Raw genomic sequence first — 19,738 nt, 5'->3', positions numbered from 1 at the left:
AAATGTGAAATGTGAAAAAAAAAAAAAATTAAAAACATACACAAAACAATTATTGTAAAAGCACATAATTTTTGTCTCAATAAATTAGCATCAGAGCCAAAACGAGCAGAGATTTTCACCCTGTTTCCTATTGATGGGTTTATTCCCCACAGCAGATTGGTTTGGCTCCCTGTGAAGTCTGTACTGGTTTTGCTTACTTGAATTAGACAAAACTGCAGTGAAATTGGTTCAGCCTCCTTGTACAGACATGCTTGAATTGTCCCAAGAATGCCTTGTATTGATTGGGTAACTCAAACTGTGTTCTGCCTGGAGCTGAAGCAGTGCAAGATACATATCCAATTACATTATAAATGTGAATTATTACATAATGTAAGGGATTTTTTTTCAATTTTTTCATCAGTTTTAAGCAAATGGATATAAATAATGATGCTGATGGTAATTTATCAATTACATTGATTGCTATGCATTTGTGATGATACCAGTATTTCTCTAAGTTTGCAATCATTGTGGCAGGGTGACAACAATCAATTGGCTTTTTGTCACTTATTGTAACACTTGAAAGGACAAATAGTAATGGCCACAATGTCCTAGGTCTTGGTGAATCCCTACACCTCCAAAATCCTCTTCTGTCAGAAACTCTGGTTTGTTTGTGGCAATGTCCAGTTTTCGAAATCATGGAGTGAAGGACAACTGAATTCTTTTGAAACAGGAAACCAAAAAAAGATATAAAGAAAGCAGGTATGTTGACAACTCTTAAATTTCTAGCACATGTTTCTTGGTAGGGGTTATTATTTCTCCATGCATTCGTTAGACTAATAATGCCAGATAATTCTACAAATGTTTTTCCTCCCAGTCATTATCAATCGTTGTCAACACTACTGTGAGAGATGAACAAACCTCACTTGAAGGACTTTTCATTATATGGTCTCCTCTCAAGACAAAAAGTTGTAGTGAATGTCAAAAGGCATAATCCTGCATCTCGTCCTACTATCATTCCTAGATATGCAACATCTCCTGCTTTTCCCTGGTTTCTGTGTGGAACCAGGAAACAGGAACCTGTGTTCCTGCATGGGAAGCCTCCAGAAGAGCTGTCCACAAGGCTTACAGGAGACCAGAGAGGGGGAAATCAAGAGAGAGCTGTTCCCAGTGAACATTTCTAGCAGCTTAGTTTCTGCCCAGACCAGTGGAAAACCAGTTCTTCCAAGCTGGGAAAAGTCCTTATCTCAGGACAACACCACTGTTCATGCAGCAAAGGCTGTGGAGATACTAAATACATCAACAATTTCAGTCTACTTACTCCTCAGATACCCAAGGATGGTCCTCTGACCAAGTTTCCAGTCACCTGCTCTAAGCAGACTGACTGCAGGTACCAGGATGCTTGAACTTCAACTTCCTCATGGAAGGGGCTAGAGGATCTCTGGGGAGGGTCAGGACACGGGGAGACTAGTGCAGCTGAGGTGACAAGAGTTCAGGTTATAAAAATCTTGGCAGTATCCCATGGCCTGTGATTGTCAGTGCACAAAGAGAAGAGGACAGGAGGGACCTCCTGCCCTTAGCTTCTAGCAGGGGCAGCTGAGGCATGCTGGCACAGAGCAGCAGCCTCAGCATTTCAACACCTCCACGCTGGGGGAGGGAGTGAGCTGCTGCTTTTCAAAAGTTCTCATTCGCTCAGAAAACCAGAATATCTCTAAATGTCCTGGGTAAACACGTAATTAAGCAAGAAATTATTATTATAAACCCAAGGCTGTTCTGGTCTGATGGGCAAATCTGAAGTTAGGCAGTTTTAAAAGTGAATTTCTTTTGTGTGGGTGTGCTTGGCAAACAGAAACAGTGATAATCATTCTGTTAAATACAAAGCCAGAATACTTTAAGTGTGCATTTTTCTTTAATGGGCTAAGATTGCTTTGAAACTAAACTGGTGCATAATTGCTTGAATAGGGATTTGTCACTGACATATGTGAGCATTTTTATTTCCTGAGCTATCCCATCAACCTCACTTGCAGAGGTGCTATTGTGCTCGTGAAACTGCCTTGCAGTAAAAATCTTGTTGCATATGCACGTGACCTGATTTCTCAGTGCTCCATGTCACTTCAGTGTGCAAGTCTTTGGTTTCTGTGTGCTACAACAAAATAGTCAGATGTCCAAGTCTGGCTAGTCAACAGAGCTTCCCCTATAGAGAAAGAGATAGTGGCCCTGCTGAGGAGCAATCCAGCTCACCCTCCTTCAGCACTTAACTTGGGCTGAGATGAAGCACCCCTGAACACTCACACCCTGATTTTAGGAAGAGCATTACTAGCACATATGTAAGTCAGGACTCGTCATTAACCATTTTAATTAAAATCTTAAAATATCATCAGGACGGTGACAAAGAAGCAAATCAACAGTTGACAAACTTGCCAGCCTGGCAAGTTATGAGTCTGCCCCATTTTTTGTCCCAGAGCTGGGATCTGGAGAAGGAAATTAATGGGTCAGTAACAGGACAAAAATGCCACTTCTGCCCCTCTTCTCTTTTCCATCCCCCCAAGCTCTGAGACACGGCTGTTGTTCAGCATTTTCAATATACAGGAAAGACTGGTTCAAGAAGCATAATTTGTGTTATATCATGTACCTAGCCTGCCTTACCTATAGAGATTACCTTACAGGAGATTCTGGGATTTCAAAGTTAGTGCACAGGGCCTATGGAACACAATTCAATGGTGATAGGAAAAACATAAATCCAAGAGTAAAGAAACAATATTTTCTCAGTTAATGAAAGATTGAGAATGCTAAAGCCTCATCAAGAGCATTTATCCTCCACATGTTTGTTGAATTTAGACATGGCTGTGTTGATTCCTTCCCCCTCAGCTGTGTTTGATCAGGCAGGCAAGGCATTATCTCACAAGAGATTCAGGTGGCAGAGTCACAGCCCCCAGCAGCCCAGGCCTGGCACAGCCTTGGGGAGGGCAGGAGGTGGCTGCTGCACGCTGCTGCACAGTGCTGTTCTCCAGAGGATTATTTCTGACTCCTGCTGCCTCAAAGCTGCAGCTAACAAAAAGCATAAGGGATCAATATTATTTCTAATTTCAGGCTTCTGTTGCAGTAGGTGGGGGAAATTTCCCTCTCAGGGTAACCTTATGAATATAGTGGGTGGTATTCACCCAAGCAGAGCATCAGCATGTTGCTTCAGCATCTGCAAGCATTATATATTCTGTTGTCTCCAGCAAACAGAACATACATACAATTTGCTTTCACCCTGTGAAAGCACGGAAATAAGGTGTACAGTACATCCTGACATCTCATTTAAGAAAAGTCATTCATGCACTGAAAAGGCAACATGCAGAGTAAGTGTGAACTAGTGTTCAATCCCACATTCATATGAGTACAGTACTGACTCCTGGGGCTCTGGTTGAAACCTCTGTATCCTCTCTCTGCCTGTGAAAGGGAGAGACTGCTGCTTCCTTAACTCGCAGGAGTTAAGGAAAATGGTATTTATTTACATGACAGAAAAACCAGAGGGTGTAGAGAAAGGAGAAGAAACAGTAATAAAAGGCTACCAGCTTTCCAGTATTTTCAGAGCACAGATGACTACTTAATTAGAAATTCATAACTATACAGCAGCTTTCTTATACAGTCAACTGATGCTGAAGGGAAAATAATGGGAATATTTCTGGCAGTGCTATTTTTGGTGCAAATCACAACCCTGCTCACCTGCCTGCTCCCAATGTTTATATTTCTGTTTGTTTCATTCTCCTCAAGTTTTTATTTTATCTGCTTGTGGGTGTTTTCTTTTCTTTTGGAGCATCACAAATGCAATCAGCTAAAGTACTGACAATCCTTTAACAATTAATGTGTGGCTCTGGTGTTTTGACAAGGTAAAGACAAAACTAAGACATGTTTCATGACAAAAGTCATACCACACATGGCATTTCAGCAGACAAAGGTACAAAATAAACATCCCACAATACAGGGTAGTAGTTATGAGGCTCATTGCACAAATGTTGCTATACAAGTTCAGTCTGATGAAATAAGTCAGGTTTTATTTCTAACAGCTTCAGGCAGGATTTGCATACAGAAAGCGCAGAGCCCAGTTCATGCCTGTCCTTTAACTCAGTTGTTTCTTACTGAGGTTTCATCTGGCTTCAGTAGAAGACTGTGAAAGTTAGGATATTCAGTTGTACTTCCTTCCCTTTGCTGTACAAAGCATCCTAAAGCAGACCACAGGGAATATTTTCGAAATGGCAAGGAGATGGAATAAAATTACCCAATACATTATTTTCCCTTCACATTTGCTCTAGCTGAGGCGTCAGGGACAGAAAAACCCTGTCTGGAAAAAAACCTCCTGCTTCTTGTCCCTTAGATTCCTGCTCAGATTATAATTATGAATAAACTGACACTGAAATTTGTGCAATTGTGAGTGTAGATTTCCAAATACTGAATTCCTTGCTCCATCTCCTGGGTTTTATTATAATAGCTGTGCCACGCCGGGATTGAGAAAGTGTGGTCCCGTAAGATTCTGAACTGGAATACAGAAATTTCAGAGCCTTGCTGGCTGGACTTGGGGAAACCCAAGGAAAAAAAAAATGCAGAGAAAATTAAAGAGCAGTCCGAAATGCAGTTGGAATGACACAGCATCTTCACACTCAGTGACTGGCCTCAGCAGTGCTACAGGCAGGGTTGTCATGGGAACATGTGTAAGAAATATTTTTCTCATTTTAGCAAGTCCATAACTTCCTCATACTCTCCTCAGATTATTTTCAGTTTGGTTTGGGTTTTTCTTCTTTTTCATTTCAAAAATGCCTGAAAGAATGATACTTTTAAATATGTTTGGTTGTATATTTCTTTAGTGTAGAGAGAGACTAAGTATGCCGATTTTTCAGCTTTAAAAATGAATTACTGGAATGGATAGGAAAGTTAAGTGAAGTCATGTCTGCAAAACCATGAGGAGCATGGAGAAAGGGAATGAGAAAGCAATGCTTACTGTTTCTCAGTCGGAGAAGCAGAAGGGATATGATGAAATTATGAGATACTGGGTATGAAACAAACAAAAGCTACATTTTCATACAGATTTTTAAAGTCATTGTCACAGGATGTTCTTGAGGCTGAAGGTGTAAATTTGCTAAAAAATTGGATTAAACAAGTCTCACAGTCAGCTCAGAGAGGTTCTTTGGTGGCTATAATTCTGTGTTTGATCTCTGGCCCAGGAACTCTGTAACCAGTTTCTGTATGAAACTGGAAGGATAAATCATGGGACAATAAACAGCATAAGCCATGCCCTGTTTTTATACTCTGTCCTGAAGGATTCCCTTCTGGCCTTTGGGCTAAGTGGACATTTCATCAGCCAAATCAGGGCATTTCCTGTAACAAGAGTAGACATGAAAGAACCTACTGCATTTCTAGTTCTCTACTGTTTCTCCACAACAAAATGATCTTGTGATGGAACAGTCCAAAACATCTTTCCAGACCCATTTGTATTAGCATTACTTGCTTTGAACTTGAATTCATTTGTCCTTTCTTGGAATTTGTGGCACTTTGGCATCTTTCTCCCTGTAAAGAGTTGTGATTAAAGTGAATCTTCATCTGTTGTGATTGATTTTCTCTCGTTTAGTATACAACATGCAAGATCTTTGGAAGAGCTCATAGCCACCTAACTGGTAGCAGCAGCCAAAAGGTACATACACAGGGATCCTTGACTCAGATTTAAGTGAACTGTTTTCTCAGTAACTTTCAGTAGTGGTAATTCCCACAGGTCTTACAGTGGTAATTTGAACATTCCTCAAAATCAAGTTTCTTGTTTGAGTACCTTAATACATGCATTTAACTTAGATAGCCAGTTTGGAAAAGTCAGACCTTGTAACTTTCAAAACCAGCTTCTTGTTGATCCCTTTCCTAATTTAAAAGAAACACAAAAAGGGGCTCTTTTGGTTGTGTAGTATTGCTCCCTTCAGCACCTTCCCAATGCATCAGAAGAGTGGAATACACACTATACTGCTGTGCCATGAATAAAAATTCTTGTGGACTTAGAATCTTTAGTTCCTTGATGACTAGATGATACCATCAACTGGAATCAGATACCAAACATTACCAGCAGTCCCTGAAGCAGATAAACTTTTGCAGATGTCGCTCAAAAAAAAGCTTATGCCCAAAAGAGCAAGCTAGCCAATTACAGCATTCTCAACTTTTTCTTGTAATGGTATCATTATATCATGAAGGCTGGCACAATATCAATTAGCTGTTCACTGTTGCAGTGTCTTGTAACAATCTCTGATTAACCTCTGCCAGAGAGAACATTCATGTGCAGCTTCATCTTGCCTTATTCTCTTTTGATTTTTAAGTTCACCATTTACAAGGGGTTTTCTCAGAAATGGGTCAAGGCACTTTGAAGTACTCTGGGTGCGGTGTATTTGCAATTTCCAAAGCAGAACATTCCTAGATGCCTTGAAATCAACAGAACTGCAGCCCTCCCAACAGCTCTTGTTTGCTTCTCCTTAGGGGAACACTGAACCCAGTCAGCTTCCAAAAGGAGGTCTGATATGGGTGGGCACAAAGTTTAATGTTTTCCTTCTTGAAAGGAAAAAGGTGGACTTTCAGATGTAGCCAAGACATCTGCATTCAGCATGACTTAATTTTGTCAACTAATACAGGACTGAGAGAGTTGTTCACTATTTGTTATTATTTTTTGTTCCGCAGATGGAAGTAATGTATAAAATGCACTGGTTGTTTTCCAAACACAGCAAAGATTCAGGCCTTTAAGCACTGTGTATGCAATTTCAAAAGAGATGCCTTGTTCCCCATCTGATACTAAGACAGCTTTATGTTCAATAGCCTGTCCAAACTATCATCTGTAACTAGTTCTGATCCTTAACATGGCATCACCTTCCCTTTACCTTTCAGTGACCCTACCACAGCGCTAGCTTTGATGATGATTTGTAAAGAAGGAACAGGTAATTCTGTTTCTTCTTTCTGTCTTCAAACTCTTTTCTGTGCTGTCCTTTAACATCAGGATATCTCCTTTAAGTTGAATCATAAGGCTTGCAAATTTAACTTGTTCAAAGCCTGCAGTGATGGTGATGCTGTCCTCAAAATTAACTAGATAAGCAGCCAAAAAGCCAGAACAGTCAAACTAATGCAAATGTTATTATGTATTTTGTGCTTTTTAAATGAGAAACAAAACTTTTCCTATGGACTGATTGGCTGATGTTTGGTCCCTGGGCAGGTGTGACTCCTTTACATTGAGGCTTTTACACTCTGAGTGCTTTAGCATTATAGTATTTAAGTGTGGTTAATACAATGGATTAGGATGAATGCACTTGGATTTTTAAGCTAAGTAAGTGATGATTCAGTGTGGTGACTGAATCATCACTGAGCTTATAATGTACTCACAGGTGTAGCATCTCTTGAGATGCCAGTGTCCCTGACCTGGGAGATGCAGAACAGATCTGTTACCACCTGGCTGAGGGCTGGCATTAGACAAACACTTCACTTAAAAGCCAAGTCCAGGTCTGACCTACACCTTCTAAATAATGCAATGGCTCTTAGTGCAGGGCAAAATTAGCTACTATGACTCTTCTGTGAGCAAAACACTCAGAGCCACAGAAATACCCAAGTCCAGCTGAAGCTAGTGGGAATTATGGACCTAATCAGAGTTAAAGTTGTCAATCTAGCATGTTTCCTTTAGCAATGATAAATACCATATTGTCAACACTAACTTGATTTCAAATCAATGCTGTGTGGCAAGTCAGCACAGCTGAACCAGATACACAGCTGAACCAGATTTTTAGCTGGAGTTCCTGCTTGGCTGGTTGCAAGGACATGTGTGAGACATGAAACATCTAAAAAACTGCATGGAGACAAACATTGCCAAACAGGACTATGAAAAGTGTAGCTTCTTGTAGCTGGGGTCATGCTCCTGAGCCTCCTGCACACACACAAGCCTCAATCTGACACTCAAAGCCCTTGAACTCTTTGCTCCTGGCAATGCAAATGCCAAGGTGGAAATTACAGCACTTTCTGAAATTATGGGAGGGTCCTCAAAGTGCTACCTCTGCAGCCTGAGTGGTGAATGTGGAGGACCTGTGAGGGAGTGTGTGAACGAAGAGCGTATATGTGCTGGCCACGGGTAAAGAAGAAGAGGTTTCTGATTGAAAAGAGCCACCCTGGGGCTGGCCGCTGGAAGCTGAGACCTGCACTATGCTGCTGACAGTCTTTAAGGTCAGCTCTGTTGTACAGCATCAGCTTGGGGAGGGGGCACTCCTGAAGAACTGCTACACCTGGGTCCCACCATGCTAAAAATGCATTTGTATGTGGTAGCTGTAGTGAAAGACTTACTGGTAGCAAATGCCGGTCCTTTATCGCTTGCCTCTTTTGGCTGCGGATTGCAGGGAAGGGAGGAAAGGGGGGAGCCACCACAGCAATGGGGCCTTGGACTTTTTGCTCTCTGTTATCACCTCGGCTTCGATGTTCTGTTTTGGGTGAGAAAGAAGACACAAGTCTTTCAAAGTGTTAAAAACATACAAATATATCTGCTAACAGCACAACAGAGACAGGTACAGGACAATGGACTCCAAAGACAAAGGTTCTTCTCTTCCCCAGTGACTGGTACAAATCATCCATGCTGCAGCTGAAGGGGAGAAGCACTTATTGCACATCCGTGTGTCCAGAAGAGCAGTGCCCATACAGTGCACCCCAGCATATGCACTGCAGCTGAACTACCCCCAAATGGGATTTATACCATTTATCCCAAGAGACTATGGAGCTATCTTCTAGGCACTTGAGACCCAAGGCCTGATTTCCAACAGGATCTGCAGTTCCTACTGCCTTGAAATGCTGAGATGCAATAACTATGCCTGCATCCTACCCATATGAAATATATCACTCTGAGGGGAAAAACCAGAAACACAGCTCCAGCTGGGATTTTATTCCCTGGCTGCATGGCAGTCCTGAGCATTGGCTTGACTTCAGAAGACTGTTGCAGTGGTAATGCTCAGGTTGCAGCAAGAAGGAGATCATCCTGGGAAGGTCAAGATCTTTATCCACCCTAGGTGCAAGGGAGTCTTCCTTCAGCATGGGCTCACAATATTCAGTCCTCTTCCAGCATCAGTCCCAAGTCTCTGGAACCTTCCAAGTGAATGGGAGAATGGACTCATGGACTTCCCATCTCTAATTTTAGGTGACAGATAATTACTGTTTGCATGGAGTGCTGCTGAAAGGAGATTATATATTCACCCGCTCCACTAGCTGTGGCCCAGTCAACAATGTTTGCTGCTAGCATAGCTGTTTTCTGACCTAAAATTTAATTTTAATTCCTCCTGGTTAAACAGATAAAGAGATTATGAAATTCTGATAGAAGAGAGAATTGAGACACAATAAACACGTTTAGAGTAAATTTCAGACTAAAATTTCATTCCCATATATGCAGTTATTTGGAAAACAAGATAAAGCAGCACATGACAATCTGCCTGCTGAACCTGCACAGCTGCCATAAATTGTGGAGGATGGGAAATTGCCAAAACGAAGATTTGTAACTTTAAAATCATGGGACATTTTCTGGAGCTGCCATCACATGCTGCTGTCAGGATTTCTCCTGCCCACAAGATGGCAGGCAAAGATCAGCCTGGTTCTGGGACAATTGCAAAGCAGAGCTGCTGAAAAGAACTTCTGCTCTACTCCAGCACTACTGTGGCTGCAATTTGGCTGTATCACTCTCTTCCATGCCATGAAGGCATACTGCATCCACAGTGTGTTCCTGACCTAAAACCTGCAGAGACTGTCAAACGTGGTAATTAATTGGAACATCTTATCCAGCTAACAGATGCTCTGCAGTTCTAAGTAATCGATTATTATTATAAGCTAATAACAGTAATAAATGAGCAAGGCAATTAGAACTGTTGGTGCAAAACGCTTCAAGACAGAAGGCTGCTGCTGAACATTTTAAGCGTGACCTGCATGGGTTTTCTCCCTCCTTATGGCACAGAAGAAAGACAGGCTTGTTTCCTTGCTTTCTCTTATGTCCTGGTAATAATTTTCCCTTGGTTAGGTTCCCAGTGAAAACTGGCCTTTCCCCATCTTTTGCCTTCCCCTTAATGTGCTGTTGTAGGACCATCCAGATGTTTGCATCTAGTAAATTCTCCTTATGGCAGGAATCCAGGACCCTTGTTGTGACCCTGTTGCTCCTGCTTTTCCTCTCTGTATTGCTTTGAGACCACCAGTCTGCAGTTTGTTAGGTGATGTCAGAAAATGTTTCCTAGCCTGCAAAGGGGAGACCTGCCCAACCCTTCCAAGCTGTCCAGGACATCTATCACCTGACTTTTCAGCTGCCCCTCTTGAAGGACACAGGCATCCCCCCGTATCATGCTTGGAAACCCCGAGCATACAGCCCAGTTTTTGTGGAGATTAATACCACTGGGCTCCCATTTCAGCCCTTGTGAAGGGGGCTGGGACTAGATAATCTTTAAGGTCCCTTCAAACACAAACCATCCTGTGCTTCTACAGTTCTGTGATTTCTTAGCATGAGTACCTAAGTCCCAGTGCAGATCAGTGCCCACAGTGCTGTGTGCTTGTGCCTGAGCATCCTTCTGCTGCCTGGAGCGGACCATGGAGAGGTGTTTTGTGTGAGGAGCTGGAGCATGGGCAGCACCTACCTCTGCGCAGGGCTCGCAGGTGCTGCTTGGCGTGGTGGTGCAGCTCCTCCACGCAGGGCGGTCTGGTGGAGGGGAGAAAGATGTTTCTTTGCTGATGCCAAGGTGCTCGGTAATAGACACTCAGTTTGCTCTCTGCATCAAGGTTGGAGACAGCTGTAGGATAAAAAGGAGAGTGCAGCATAAGACTTCCAGTCTCTCTTCCATCAACCTAGCTGAAAAGGAAAGGTTCTTGCTTGGAACTGCATTGGCAAGAACAGGCACTGGGTTTGTTACAGCACCTTTACTCTCAATAAAAGAGCAGCAAAGATTATCTTCTGTGTGTTTCCACATCATGTTATACCAGTTAGCCTTTAGACAATGCCCTTTTACCAGATTACAAATGGCTCTATGGAGGCAAGCAGGTGAAATGATATTATATTGGTTTTTTATATAAATGGACAAAGGGATAACAATTTTACAGACAGCAAAACAAAAATGCAAAGAAGCTACACAGTCTTTCCACAGTGACATTTTGAGCAAAGGCAGTGGGAGGAATAGGTCTTCCATTTACTCATTCTCCTGCCAGTGTGTTCATTCACTATATCATGTTACACACAACTAGTTTCTGACACAGGTTGCTGGTTTGCTGCCTGCTGGGGCATAACAACTGAAATTAACTGCTTGCCCTGCTGAGAGACTTTGACTGTCACCTATCAAAAGAGGTTTCTTTAATAGACAGAGACTTCTGAGGGACAGGAACACTTCAGTTCCTCTAAAGAGAAATCCCAGAAGTCTGCCTCTGAAAATTATATGAATCAAGTCCACTAAAGGTTTGAGGGAATTTCTCAGGAGTGCTGGGACTCCTGGGAATCCCATGGACTATTCCCAGCCTCAGGGTACACAGCAGGCAGCTTTCCAAGGGCTAAAGCAGGAGTGGAGGGCCATGGGTGATGCCAGCACTCCGCCCCAGCCAGCAGCAGGGAGCAGGCTCATCCTCAGCCCACATAATGCAGCAGAGCAGTGGCACATCCTCAGGTGTAGCACTGGGCTTGTTCCTTCCACCCCGGGCACCGATACAGACAGGCTCCAGTCTAACACCAAGGAGCTGCTGCAGCTGCTTTGCTCACAGGACAGCACAGTGTGACACAGGCAGGCACCTCAGGCACAGGAGGAACCTCCTGGGCTTCCCTTCCCAGTCAGCAGCCAAAGTGTGCCTCACACTGGTCCCCCCACTGGCCATGCACTACTCTCCTTTGCATATTTGAGGGTCTCATCTACTTTCCTGCTTGTGCACTCTTTTTCAATTTTTTGAGGGGTAGCCAGTGCAGCACGGCAGAGAATGGCTCTCAGGTGGAGATGCTTTGGTCTTTCTTGTTTTTTTGCTTTCTTTAATGCAAAACAACATTCACTCAGCCTGAAGGCATTCCAGTGCTTTGTGTAGAAAGAACTGGGAATGTACAATTGGAGAAGAATGAAGGAGCAGACAGAAGAGGAGAAACATAGGAACCATCCTGCCACATGTGGGATAATGAGAGACTATCAGTTTCTTTGATTAGGAAAAAACCCCAACAGTTCACCAAAATTTGTAGGTGTCATGATGGAGGTGGTGCTATGATATGATGAACAGACCTGCTAAGGTTCAGGTTCTCAGAGCTTCAGCAAAAATGAAGGGACCCCAAAATCTCTGTCTGGTAGGGAGCCTTGCTTTGCTTATGAGCGGATTTTTGCAGGTGGGGTTTCAGTGATTTTTCAGCACATTTGTAGTGCTGCTCCATGGGACTGGCATGGTGTCAGTGCAAGGAATGGCACTGGGGGGAGAAAAAAATGATAGAGGAGGAAGGTAGTAGGATAAATGATGGCAACCTGTCAGTGCTTGTTCATCATGAGGATTTACTAATTAAATTTTTGACATTGCAAAAACTTGATGTTGCCAAATTGCAGGCAGAGCTTTTGATGGCTTGTCTGTCTGTTACCACTGCAGCAGGGAAATGCCTCACTCAAACAAGCTGATTTTATATCTCCTTTGCCCCTTGAAGGTAACAAAGCACTATGTCTGTTTTACATACAAGGTACTGAGACACAAAGCAACTTGCCCTGATCCTGTTCTGAGCCACACTTCCTCCTTGGGAATCTCAGCTCAGGACAAAAATTTGTAGGCAATAGTAACGGTACCCCACCCATTCTTTGTATTGCCTAGGGCATGTGATATTCATGATCACATAATGTACCCTGGAGGCTAATGAAAAGGCAGGCACAAGCAGTTCCTTCCTACTCCCAGAAAAATCTGTCTAGACTGAAGTGCTAGTAGTTGTCTGTGATGAGTATCAGTAAGTGAGTGGAAAGTTTTACCTACTTACGAAATTTTCAGACATTTCATCAGGCTAGAATAGATTCTGCTGCAAAATTTAGCTTGTAGAAAGCTCTTTTGGCCTTGGCAACAGTGTTTTACAAATAGGAGTAGGATTTGGGTTAATATACTTTGTGTGAGACTTAAAAATGAAACCAAGCTCACGCAAGCTCTGCTACACACCTACTGTTGTAGACACACGTTGCTGTTGACAGATGAAATAGTATGACCTCTTAGCCACCCAACAAGTCTCCCTTAGCCAGAAGACCTGGCAGAGCTGTGCACAGTGCTGTCCCAGGAGAAAAAGCACAAATACATTGCTTGTCTTCAAATGATAGAGCATTAAGAAGCTTCCAGTACCCTGTCCTATGGCCCCAGCCAGGACCCATCCATGTCTTCTCACCTTTCCCTGCAGGATCTCTGATTCATGGTAACAGGGAATACACCCCTGACACCAAGAAAACAGAAATATTGCACAATACTCACTGAACTGACCAATCCTTTAAAATACTCCAAAGCTGGAGTGGATTTTCTAGGAGGTCCAGATGAGAAACTAAAAGTTTCTATTAGAAACTTTTAGAAACTAAAAAACTTTCAAACTAGAAATAGAAACTACAAACTTGCAAAAAAAGCTGCAAGGGGATGAATGTTCTCAGCCTGCAGTGGGGAAGAAGCCCAGAGGGAGGAAGCAGCACTGGGTAGGGTGGAGGACAATGCTGGCCCAAGGATAAGTAAGTATAAATCCCCAATGAATGCAATTAGTCGGGATGTCTGTGGAACAGCATCCCAACCTCAGATTAGCAAAACTCTGAAAAAAACTCCTGGAAAGAGGTAAGAGGGAAAAAGCTAACCAGTGAGTAAAAGCCTGCCAAAAAAAGGACCTGCTTCCATTTAACTCCTTGCACATTGTCCTTTGCATGTCCTTCCCTGTCCTTTGCACATTGCCTGTTCTTCTGCAGTGACATTTTGCCTGGCCCTCACTGATTGCCCCTGGGAACTGGGCACCATTGCTGGGAGCTGAAGTCAGTGGATGCAACCATGGGAGTGGACTGTGAACTTTAAGAACTACTGAACATCTGATTTTCTTCACAGGACCGAATCTCTTACTTCCACTAAAAGATAAAAGCCACCCCTGTGGCAGGGTAATTCAGCAGACAAAGACCACTGGACTGAGATTTAGAAGAAATGTGTAGTCAAGGCTTTACCATATGCTTCTGCTAGGAGCTGACATTAAATAGTAAAACTCCCTATATCTCTGTTCTGTGAAATGAGGATAAGGTATCTCTTCCAGCCAGCACTTCCTTTTCTCAGTGTTTTACACTGCAGGCTGTTTTCACAACGCCGAGCCTGCGCGTGGCTGTAGCCCCTCAGCATCATCGTAACGTGCATAATAAATAAAGCTATATAGAAACTGTAAAGCCACAGCCTTTAAATGATTAACAGCTGGACATCACACTGAATGAGAAAAAAAGCCAATACAGAGATAGGAAATGCTACATTTCAGACATCAGATATAGTCTGTTAACATATTTTTAGTGTGTGCTTTGATCAATTTAGACTATACCAGTGAATCATATAAACTATCAGTTAATTTCATTCCTGAGTTAAAGTAATTGGTTTTGGTTTTGTTGTTTTGTTTTTTTGGGTTTTTTTTTTGTCTTATGGGATTGACAAAATGACAAGAGACCATTTAAACGGATTCTCTATTTCATTCTGGGGATCCATTAACATTGGCTGGTTTCCTAACAACCAGTGTCAAACAGACATACACTAATGGCTCTTCTCAGGAGAAGATTTTTGAAGATTTCCAAATAGCTTTTTTATTGAAGTTGATCATATTTATAATTTACAGATTCTTCTCATCTTCACATCCTCTCATTCTCTGCCTCTTTTAGCCAAGCAGAAAAAGGATCCTGCCATAGCAGAGCTGGATGTGGATGCTTGAAGGTTGCGTGGCTTTAGTGCACTCAGGCGTGACTGTTCTAATAATAACACCACAAAGGCCAAGCAAGAAAGATTTCTGCTCTATTTATTTGATAGATCCAGGGGTTTCCCCCCACAACTCCGTCTGCTTCTACAGACACTTGCCTCCCCCCTTCCCAGACCCTTCTGTTTCTCAACTTTCTATTATTTCTATGTGTATTATAGTTGCTATTACCTGTCAGGGGAAGAAAGGGAAAAAGATAATTTCCTTTATTTCCTGGTTCAGAGAGAAAGCATGATTTGTTGTAAGGTGTGAAGAAGTGTGCAGCCTAGAGGGAATTGGAGCAGTGAGCAAGGAAGTTGCCTACATGTTAAGGGCCAGCACCCAGAGCTGTCAGCCCTGAATTCTGCACAGCCAAAAGCTGAACTGGCAGCTGCCGAATCCTTATTAAAGTATCCAGGTTCCAAAAGACAAAACCCAAACTTAAAAAGGATCAGACTAGTGAATAAGCCTATTCTAGAGCCCAGTTATGCTTAAGAGAGGCTGTAATGAGCCAAGCCCTTTGCAGGAGGCAGAGGTGCTGAGGGCTGTGTACGCAGTGAAACGCCACCTCTTTGCACACCCTGCTGAGGGGTGCAGGATGCACCCAAAGGTTGCTGTGGCCAGCAGCCCCACGCCAGGCTCTGCTTAGGAAAGCACTTCTCCAGCATTAAGGTGGTTGACCTGTCATTTTAGCATATGCCATTTTTTCTAGCTATTTCGTGTAAAAATGGTGACTTTTTCTTGTGTGATTCAATGTCGTAAGAAAGCTGGATGTTCATCCAGCTTTGCATAAATAGGCCTATGCCAGCAGCAGCAGAATTCAACTTGATCAGCCTCCTCCTCAGCTACTGCCCAGGTCAGCAGTGAGTTACTGCCTGCTGGGTTTGTGTGCAAAACATTGCAGGAAAATTAATTCTGAGGAAGACCAGATTATCTCAAAAACTAGGCAGCCTGGCAGCACATCCAACTTCATCATGCCATTTAGTGCATAAATGTTTCATTGAGGCCAGTGCTGAATGTGGTGTGAATTTTATTTACAGCCAGCCCTGTATGTCCCAGATGTACACTTCTCCCAATGTACTCGTGTAACCACTGGAGAACCCAGGGGGTTTAAGCCCATAGCACTGGTGCAAATCTAGAGTTGCTTCTTTGCTGTCCATGTCCCACATCCATCAGCAAGCTCAATACTTTCAAAGTAGCTCCCTCTGCAGCTGCCACTTCCCAGTGATGGCAAAGAGAGTGCCAGGCTTACCCAGCAGGGACACCAGAGTCTGGAGCTCTTTGAGGGTGGGACAATCACTCTGTTTTCAACAATTGTGTCCCCTCCCAACCATGCACATATGCAGACATTTCCCTATTTGCCAGTGGCAAACCCCACCAACGGGAACTGTGAGTAGCTATTTGGATGAGCTACTTTCCTGTCCCATCTTTATTAACAAAATGCCCATGCAAAGGGAGTGTGTTGGTGGGGCTGCTGTTCATCGCAAATAAGGCTACTGGCTCATCAGCTTTTCCAGCTGAACAACGGCAACCTTACCATAACTTCAGTGACTACACCTACAAGCATGGGTATGCACACAATTTCTCTCATACCTCTAGAAAAAAATACCAGGTGACTGCATCTAGAAACTTGGACATACCCCACTGCCCTTGGAAACCCTGGTCAGCCTGGCAGGGGCAGGACTCCATGCTCTTTCCCCACCAAGTCAGTGGCAGAGCAACACCTGACAGTGATGGGTTTCTCTTCTAAAGCTCTTTTGCTGGGGCAGGGACATAGCTGATGGGAATGTGACAGGCACTCTGGTTCCTTGGCACTGCAGAGGCTGCTGAGGACCTTGCCTGTGCTTCCCAGTCCGTCTCTTCCCTGGGAAGCTGTCTGTGGGACAGTCCTTCTCTTCCCTGGGACAAATGAGAAATGAGGCAGGTCTTCACAGAGCTTTCTAAGCACATCTCTCATGTAAGACAAGAGATGCTAAACTCAATTAAAGAGAAAACTGTGTACCAAACCCCTTGTGTCCTCACCAACCAAGTACACCTTTGGGATTTGTTCAGGGTCTGGACAGGATGTGCCCATCCTTGGTCACATTTTTTGTTCCTGTTTTTCTGGTGTATTCTGTCATTTGTGAGGGTCTGTTCAGGGCAGACATTTCCCTTTCAGTCTTCACAGTGCCCACTGTCACAGGGCCATGGGTGACTGATGACTTACTTTAGATGCTTTGCTCCTTGGCTACTTCTCTCTGGGAGCCTGTGCTAGAAAACACGGTTTGTAATGGCCTTGTGCATCATTATTTCTTATTGCTTTTATCAGAGCAGAAATCCAGAATATTTCTGAAGGGTTTTTGTGTTGTGCAACTGGAGTTCAGGATGGATGTGAATGGAAAGCTCCAGTGATACAGACCCCAAGAGATGGTCTGGGCAACCGGTCTGGACCTGAAGCCTGGATCACCACATCTGCCCTGCCACTGGCACTTGCACATGCAAATCAAAGGCAGCGCAACAGTGTCTATGCAGGCTGCAGCTGCCCTCCAGAAAAACAGGAGGGGAGACATGACAAAACAAGTTAAGTCTTTAGCTACATGTGGGCAACAGCATGTACAATTATTATTCTGTTCCGCACTCATGGGCAGACAATTTAGCAAATTTTTCAAACTCAAGCAAAAAGGCAGAAACCTCAATGACAGCAGAATCTGTTGAGAAAGACCACAATTTTTTATGCTCTTTGTACTGTTTTATTTCCTGCCAATACAGTGAAACCTCTCAGTTTCTTAGCACATCCCTGTGGCATTTTTCTGCCTTGCATTATACTGCACATGGAAAAAACAGCTATTCAGAAATAAAAGGGGCAAAACCCATGTTTGGCATTCAGGTAGCAGGAGAGATTAAGATACTGGAAAGCATATGATTTGGATGTCATTTCCATGAGCAGATCCCTGAATTTTGCATTTACCTGATGTTTGGTTGAGTGGCACAACAATTCAAGAGGGCTGGGAGGCGTGTGGTTCTTAGACACGTAAGAAGATTAGGCTGTTAAGCAATATGCACTTATGTGAAGAGTACCACATGCTAATCCCATTCTTGGCTTTGCTGCTTTCAATCACTGCTGGTGGTGTTTGAACATAATTTAAACGGCTTTTCCTAACTCTGTCAAATATGTTACAGTGGCCAGAATGGAACTTCGTATTTCAAACTATTTCAAAGCTGTCGCTGCAGGATAGACAATAACCTCTTAGAAATACAGAGTACTTTATACGTTCCAGCCCCCATTCCTATGAAGTTTCTCTAGCCAGCAGTTTCTTCCTTTCCTTTTACTCCTGTTCTCAGGTCTATGCTTTACACAGCCTCCAAAAGTGCCCTGCAGGGTAATGGTAAAAGGCAGACAACATGGCAGTCCTGCCTGGCAAGCTTAAGGCTGCAGTCAGGTCAACTATGCTGCAGTCAGGTCAACTATTCTGCAGGAATATGAATTTAATATTCAATTCAGATTGCTGTCATGCTCCATGAGAAAATAAAGAGCTAACTAGCCAGTAAAACAGTGAAGGCATAAACAGTCTTAGAGAAAAACCCAAACCAGAACTATTTTAAGGTTACTGGACCTAATGATAAGGATGGATTGTTACAGCAGGGATGATGTGGACATCCCACAAACGCACACATGTCTATGTATTTGTGTACACACACACACTCCAGAGCATGTAAAACTGAGATCAGTGTCCCAAGAGAGGCCTTTCAGTCGTACATGCCTAATTAGTTGAAAGTACTTCTTTCAAATTGACACACTTTCAGTGCTTGTCAACACAGATTTCTTCCTGTGTTGACTGTTCACATTATTCCCACTCTGGATATGCAGCAAGATGAAGTCTCTTATCTCCAGCAGTGTAGTGTGTGGTCTTGATAACACACATTGTAAGTATGCTTTTAGATATTCTTTGCAATTCTCTCCCACTGCTCTGCTATTTTTCTCCTGTACTGACTCAGCCCAAATCACTACTAAGCTTGCCAGAGTAGCTCCAGCAGGTCACCATAATGCTTTCCTTTTTATCACAGAGAAGTGTGCTGTTCACTGTGATGTTGCTCTCAGATCAGTCACCTTGATTTCACATGCCAGCACTCAAGAACAAAGCTCTACAAAACTCATTTACTATTCTACCTACCTTAGTTAATGCTTACCTTCAGGATCTTGTGAAAAAAAACCATCCTATAGACAATTTTATGGTAGGACAAACTGGTTTTTGGTAGCAATTTTACGGTATCCTGCCTATTTTCTACTCAAAACATTCAATTCCCCTGCATATTTCCGTCAGAATATTTGTACCTAAAGTCGTCATTTTCAAGTAAAAGCTTTCAAGTAAATTAGCATTTTGAGTGTATGCTGAGCACCCTCTTTTCAAGAAGAGCAGAGACTTGGTCATTGCAGCACCTATTTCCACATCAGCATCCACAGTATGAACAACCTCTCCACATTTGTGAACGTAGAGACCATCAGTAAAACATTATGAACCATGAAAGAGCACACTGGACGATGACACTCAGCAAAGAATATGCTGTGCTTGCCATATTGGAAGATAAAGAGTCAGATTACTTATTCCAAGTACAGCAAATGTAGTATTGTTTTCCTTGAAATTTTCAAAAACTACAACCTTCTATCTAAGCTGTAAGACTTAGACTCCATACCTTCTCTCAATTATCAGAAGCAGCATTTAGAACCAAAGATGCCAGTTTGCACAGAAAATGAATGAGCTTGGTCCCTCTTCCCTTCCACTGGCACTGCCTGTAGGCTGAGGAATCAAGCATCCAAGAGTCAGGAACAACAAGCCATGTGTTAGGAGTGGA

The 19,738-nt window shown here is 43.0% G+C and overlaps 1 protein-coding gene across 1 annotated transcript in view; it reads right to left on the bottom strand.

Annotated features, from left to right (window-relative positions):
- The window catches only part of NHS (NHS actin remodeling regulator), a 243,113-nt gene that overhangs the window by 14,271 nt on the left and 209,104 nt on the right, over nt 1-19,738 (bottom strand). Inside the window, exons 2-3 of the mRNA XM_041399988.1 lie at nt 10,617-10,769; nt 8,305-8,438 (exon numbers count right to left, since the gene is read on the bottom strand). Of these exons, the coding sequence (XP_041255922.1) occupies nt 8,305-8,438; nt 10,617-10,769 (287 nt within the window). The remainder of the gene's footprint in view (nt 1-8,304; nt 8,439-10,616; nt 10,770-19,738) is intronic.

The sequence above is a fragment of the Onychostruthus taczanowskii genome, unplaced genomic scaffold (assembly GCF_017590055.1).
Source record: "Onychostruthus taczanowskii isolate IOZ18803 unplaced genomic scaffold, ASM1759005v1 scaffold17, whole genome shotgun sequence".
NCBI lineage: Eukaryota > Metazoa > Chordata > Aves > Passeriformes > Passeridae > Onychostruthus > Onychostruthus taczanowskii.
The sequence above is the reverse complement of the archived record's forward strand: the minus strand, read 5'-3'. Positions and strand labels throughout refer to the sequence as shown.